Raw genomic sequence first — 6,946 nt, 5'->3', positions numbered from 1 at the left:
ATAGGGCCTATATTAAGGTAGTGGACAAACTGCTTTTAAGTGGAAAATTGCAGTATTTATCAACTTAGTTTGCATCAACAAGAGTTTAGTTATACTTTAGAGATTGCTCTGAAGCGGGAGGAAGTGATAAGGAGGGATTATGTTAAGCAAAACCCCTGAAACATTTACAGCTGTTACTGTCATCGAGGCAGGCTTAAGTGACTTGTATTCTGTCTAATATTTCGGCTCCTTTAAAAGTCTGGTAGTTAGAGCAGTGAGTTAAGAAAATGAGCTGTTCCTACAGTCAGGTAGTTCAAGCTTTATTTCCTTCCACCTCCATTTGCCTTCTGTTCGACTCTGAGCAAGTCATCTACCGAACCACTGCTCCTGGGTTCCACCTGTAAAGGGACACTTTGTCCAGTGGGCTTACCCAGCTACCAAATAGATAAAATGAACAAAGAAATTTATTAAAATGGACAAGAATCTCAAAAGTTGATTTGTCTTTGTCTGTGATTAAGTTTGTTTTTTTCTCATGTCATCATAGCTGAAAATACAAACGTTTGTATATATTTACTTTTACTAAACGGTCCAGTTTATAATGAAACTAATACAATCCAGGGGGTCTTTTGTCACAAGGCATTGCCAAACATCAAATGTATAAAGCAGTTAGCTATGCCTCATGCCTCTTGGCTTGATATTATTATTATGATAAAGATTGTCATTCTATTCTTAATTACACAAATGCTAAGTCAGTTCAAAACAGCTAAATTGCTAACAAACAAGCCACAGAGATGATATTGCACAATATTATTTCTATATTTACATCTGCCACATAAATGCCATTATCAGAAATTAATCATTATACAGTAACAATCAGACACTTTGCTATGTTATTGTTCAATGACACTCCCTCTTTGATGTCAAAAAATTCTCACTTTTATAGAATAGCACACCCTTATCATGGCTTGGTATTTAATTACACACATTACGTGTGTGTGTGTGTGTGTGTGTGTGTGTGTGTGTGTGTGTGTGTGTGTGTGGGTGTATGTATATATATATATATATATATATATTCTTTAATTATAGCATCAATTTTAAAATTATATCTTCACCACTTTATAGTGCAAAAATAATAATCATAAATTTATTTCAATATAGACTCACATATATGTCATTCTTGTGAATTTTTCCCCAAGATTCGACAAACTCTGTATTTATCTTTGGAGATTAAAAAAGTAGCTATACCATAATATATAATTATTTCATGGTTCATCTATAGCTACTGTATGTCTGTCTTTCTAATTATACTGCAGGTTTTGTTGCAAGAGTTCCCCTTCTGTGGTGAGGAAACAGTTAATCACTGGTCTTCTCTGTACCCTCCCCTACATGTTTCATTTGTTTTTAGTTCCTCCTTGTGGTCTGCAGTTTATGGAAATGTGCTTGTGACGTGGGACATTTCTAGAGACCCGTTATCTACAGAGTACAACTGCAGATACTTGTTCAGTAAAATAAGGGTAGACTCTGAGCAGAGCACATCTCTACAGAGGCTCTGCATCACAGAGGGGGAAATAAAAGGACAACCTTCGTTTACAGGAATGAGTGACTCCAAGAAAAATGAGTTGGATATTAGGGACAAAGCTATCCTACACCAGCAGAGAAGGCTAAAGCAGGCTACCCAGTTTATGCACAAGGATTCTGCAGATCTCCTGCCTCTTGATGGTCTGAAAAGGCTGGGCACCTCCAAGGACCTTGTAAGTCACACCATAACCTTAGTATTCTTTCACCGCAGAAACTTTAATACACAATGTTGCACTCAGTCTGTGAGGCATTTCTGACAGTTGCTTTGGACACACAGTGGGGAGGCTGTTGAGAAGTCATAAGATGTGGAGACAGGGCTTATAATTATGCAGGCATAACATATCAGAAAAAAAAACTCACTTCACACATTTCAAAGTAAGGTAAAGATATGACAATCTTTAGAAAAAAATGCATTAAAATGCAATTATCTTTGTTTAGTATTTTGCAAACAATAGTTGCAAAAATGTATGTCCAAGTTTACAAAGTATTATTGTGTTCATTATGCCCAGAAATTATAGTGCCTGGGTTTGATAAAAACTCATGATTATCCTGCGAGACATGATGTCTGAGATACTTGTTTGCTGTTGATTCAGTGAAACACCATAGATTACCTTTTTGCATTGAACTGAAATGCATCACATCTCCCGATACCGGAGACAGTTCTAGTTTTGAAATAATTACATGCTGCATTTTAAAGACATGGCACATTATTACTGCATAATAAATGTAGGTTAAGCTTAAAAAGGTCCCAGTGGTCGTTAACCTTGTTACACCCCTTTGAACCTATAGATATGCAGAGATGTGACTATGGAATGATGTCCCCTTAGCTGCGTACATTTACGGACTTTTAAAAATACACTTCATAGTTTGAAACAGGAAGCCCAGTACTTGTGAAATGATCAGCTTAAGATAAGGAAATTATTTCACAGCATGTTTTCTTCTGTGTCAGGTATTGAATAGTGGCAGATGTTAGAGAAATCTGAATCAGCTAAGAATGTTTTAGGTATTTGAATGACATCCATTATGTAACTACAAGCATGTTTCTTTAACAGGAACATAAAAGAAGTGTCATCACCTGCCCAGATTTTATTTAGTAACCTGTAACTCTCACAATGCGAAACAGCGAACATGAAAACATTGGTATTTTTGAATGGACTTTAGAAGCATTTAACGTAACATTTTATTTTCATGGTCTTGTGCATTTTGCATTGAAACGTGCTACATTAGATCTGATGTTTCCAAATACATATGAAGCAATTCGAAAGTATAAAACAAACTGCACTGTACATGACATGTACCACTGTGAGCAATGAAGCTGCTGAAATATTTTTCTCTGAAAAGCAAAATTAAACTGAGGTTGAGTGAACATATGTAGAAAAATGACAGATGAATTTTAGACTGTTTTCACTGATTAACCAAGCTCTTGAACATAAAATAGGATTTGAAATTGTTGCGGTCCTGTGGCTGGAATTCAAGACTCTGAGTTGCGACAGAAATGCCATTCATAATAAAAAGAAGGGGGTTGAAAAATTAACTGTTTACTTTGATCCTTTTTTTGCAAGAGGATTTTACAGCTGCTGTGCAAATATGATTTAAAAGCATTATGAGAAAATATTTTTAGATCTTAATGCTGCCCTTCTGCAACTCTTCATCACAAATAAAGGCTAGAAGACACACCCCCTCCCAAAAAAAAAGACAGTCAGAGTCATTGATCTACTTTTAGCTGCCTTGACCAAAGTGGCATGACAGAAACTATAATAAGGGAATTTTTTTTTAACTGAGGAATATGACCGGTACATTAATGCGCTAAAGCCATAGTTTTCTTTCTGGTATGACCTGGGAATATACAGAAAATAATTCATCTAAATTCAGATGGTACACAAGGTGGGTATGTTTGGTTCACATCCACACCTGAAGGCTTATTATTACATGTCCCTGCACTATCTCATTGTACATAGCATGTTAGGATGACAACTACTATTGTGAATGACATACAAAAATGGGCTCTGTTCAGGATTTTGTTCCTGGAAATTCACCTTTCCTCAAGGTGCAATACCTTACAGCTGATTATATTAGTATGAGGGGAGCAGGGAATGAGGCCTCTTGCTTGGTGTGTGTGTGTGTGTGTGTGTGTGTGTGTGTGTGTGTGTGTGTGTGTGCGCGCGCGTGCGTGTGTGTGTGTGTGTGTGTGTGTGTGTGTGTGTGTGTGTGTGTGTGTGTGTGTGTGTGTGTGTGTGTGAGAGAGAGAGAGAGAATCCCCCCCAAGATAAATGGCTTTTAAAGTTTTGCTGCAGAGTTTTTGTGTTAAATCACATGCAGATCTTAAAAGAAACTGACATTTGTATTTACATCCAGGATCCCCAAGCAAGCAATGCAAAACTGGTGCTACCTTAGTGCAAATCAAAGATATGTTACTATAATGTCCTGCCATTTAGAACAGTTTAAAAAGGTCATAACATTGTCAAATTCAATGTTGCTCTAAGAGTAATAGCCACAAAAGAAATTCAAATGTCCTAGAGAAAGATTTTAAAGAAAAATAGTCACTTCTAGCACAGTGAAGGACCGAAGACTGGAAGAAGTTAAGGAGGAAAACAATATTACTCTGTAGAAGAAGCTAGGCAGGAATTCTACGCAAAACTGATATTTTTACAACGTCAATGTTGCAGAAGAAAGGACTGAAACAAACAGAGACAAATACTTTGTTCAAGGTTAGTTTTTATGGTAATGGTGGAAACCAACTTTATGACTATGTACTTCTGCACAATTTTAGGTTTAAAATGAGGTTATATGGCCCTCCAGGCAGCAATAAATGGAAGCAATGCCAGTTTGCCAAACAGCTTTTGAAGCCCTACTGGTATCGTAACAAAAGAATGCTGGCAGAGGTAGCTGATTAATTGGCAATCAGAACAAAGGGTCAGTTTAAATCATCAGCCACAAGTGTGCACTGCAGGTGCATGAAGCTGATAACATTTAGCTAGTTCTGGTTTGGGTATGAAAAAGCATTAACTGGCTGCATTTCCTGTGTGACGTTGTGGAGAAAACCTCTTGCGGTGTCCATGTATGAGAAGCCAGAAAGCTGACAAAACTCTAGGTACAACGTGTATATGTAAAGCAGATCATTAGCTGTACTGTGCAGCACAGTTTAAGTATGATTCTGCTATTCTTCTCCATGTCACTATAAGTCTTAGAACACTGCTGCATGGCTCATTAAAATTCAGCACCTGTGCGTTGTATGGTGAGCCAGGCTTCCCTTAACTTAGACGCACCAGTGCGTTTTGCTCCCTTTGCAGTTGCATAGCTCAAGAAAAACATACATAGAAGACAGCTAGAGACACACACACTCATCAGGATGAAATCAAATATGAAGCAACATTTATTTACCAAAACTTATGATATGAAAGCAGAAATATCTGCAAGAACTAAATATTTACAGCTCCACAAATACACTATTTAAATACTATAACATCAGTCAGAATATGTATTTGTGCTATGGAAAAGTATACACCGTTGATACACTGAACCTTCTACAACCTTACTGAGTCATGGAACTAGCATATCTTTAGGTGAGAAATGTATCTACTTAAAAGAGTACAAAAGCAAAAACCCAAAAAAAAAAAAAAAAAAAAAAAAAAAAACAGAAACAGATAAAGACAAATAAACATTTACTACAGAAAATTTTCCTTTTCAACCTCAAATGACCTTCAGAAAAAGGTAGCATGCAATTGTCACATTGTTACAGTGGTGATTATAGTTGTTTCAGAGCTCCAAGTTTGATCCTCATTTCCATTTGCCATCTGTATGGAGTTTTTCATGTTGTCTCTATAGGCTCCCTATTGAAATGAAGGTACTTGTAATGCCAAGTGCCAACATGCAAAAAAAAAACGTTTGAAATTGCAGGAGAAGAGTGAATCTTAAACATCACTCTTCTCTTTAAATACCCTTTTTGTTTTTTTTTTTTAGGGGCAAGTCCTCCTGTACCCCATAATGTGGGGAGGCAAACACCTCACCTCCCAAACTTATATACGCTAACTCAGAGGTAGCCATACCTCAGAGAAAATGAATATTTAGAGAAATAGCCATCTAGGACTTAATTTAATATATGTAAGTCCTTCTTTAGACCAGCCAGTCTCAGCATTCTGGGACTTGTTGAAGAGGGTCCTTCCCAGTGTCTTTGAGGATTTCTGCTGGCTGCTTCATTTATTTCTGAAAGAATGTATTGATTATCCAATGTGAAATGTCTTTGTCTTTGCCCATGTTATCTCCATTTCCACTATTAGGCTGTGCTATTTTTTAGCCAAAACTATTTATTGATATGATATTATAATGCTGTTATTATGTACATCCTGTCATAGCATGTGGTTTCTGTTTAACCGTACATCTGTACAATATATTTCCCAAATGGTTCAGTAATTCTTGTAATAAATTCTTCCCCACCTTCTCCCTGTCAGCTGTACATTTAGCAATCTACAACTTCATTATGTATTTTACTTCGATATATTTCCAGCCTAACCTCCACATTCTCATTCTGCTGTTTATCTTCATCTTGCTAGTTCATTTCATGCTTCTACTGTTTAATGTCATTTTGGGTCTATTTTCATGTTCTCTCCAAGTTTACTTCTGAAACTGTCTTATTTGTTTTTTCTTATTTATCACCTGCAGATGTCTAAATATTCTTACTGCATTACTGTTTAAATAGTTAATATGGTGGCTTAGTAGTTGAATGCCCTTCCTCACAACTTTCAATCCTGAGCTCTGGCCACTGCCCATATTGAGCTGTGCACATTCCTCTAGTATCTGCATGGGCTTTCTCACAGCACTCAGGTTTCTACAACTTTCCCAAAACATGTTGGTTAATTGGCTACATAGACTGTCCATATATATACTGTAATGCTAAGGCCCAGATCAGACCTGAAAAGAGGCTGAGATGAATAATTTCATTTACTTAGTTAACAGTGAACAAATTAAAAAAGAAAAACTAAAGTAAAATTTGTACTATTCTAAAGCAGAGAGTTGCTCGGTCCAAGCTTATTATTCTACACAACTAGGGGTACAGGGGACGTTTACTATGCACATTGCAATGTGCACTTTTAAAATGTATTTGTTATTTTTCCATCCAGCCCTTGTGCTTTGTTATCTCTAAGGGCATGTAGTTCCCCTTTCATTTTTTCCTGGTGAGTTGCTGCAGCTGTGCGTCTCTATCCCTCACCTCTTGTTTTCCCTCCCCATTATCAGACCTTGCTTTTTTTACTGTTTCATAAAGATGGAGGTGAAGAAAGCATTTAGGATTGCTTCTTCTTCATCTCCTTGTATAACTTATTTAGCCTTTCCCTTTTTGTCTTTTTTTAGTTACATACATGAAGACGTCTTTTCCCCCATGTTTCCCTCTGCT

At 36.8% G+C, this 6,946-nt stretch overlaps 1 protein-coding gene across 1 annotated transcript in view; it reads left to right on the top strand.

Annotated features, from left to right (window-relative positions):
• The first annotated feature begins 1,438 nt into the window (after window positions 1-1,438).
• The window catches only part of LOC122815266 (nuclear receptor-interacting protein 3-like), a 1,043,659-nt gene continuing 1,038,151 nt past the window's right edge, over window positions 1,439-6,946 (top strand). Inside the window, exon 1 of the mRNA XM_044087620.1 lies at window positions 1,439-1,730. Coding sequence (XP_043943555.1) covers window positions 1,575-1,730 — 156 coding nt within the window. The 5' untranslated portion in view covers window positions 1,439-1,574. The remainder of the gene's footprint in view (window positions 1,731-6,946) is intronic.

This window comes from Protopterus annectens, chromosome 11.part0 (genome assembly GCF_019279795.1).
Source record: "Protopterus annectens isolate FY-2018-M chromosome 11.part0, PAN1.0, whole genome shotgun sequence".
Taxonomy (NCBI): Eukaryota; Metazoa; Chordata; order Ceratodontiformes; family Protopteridae; genus Protopterus; species Protopterus annectens.
The sequence above is the reverse complement of the archived record's forward strand: the minus strand, read 5'-3'. Positions and strand labels throughout refer to the sequence as shown.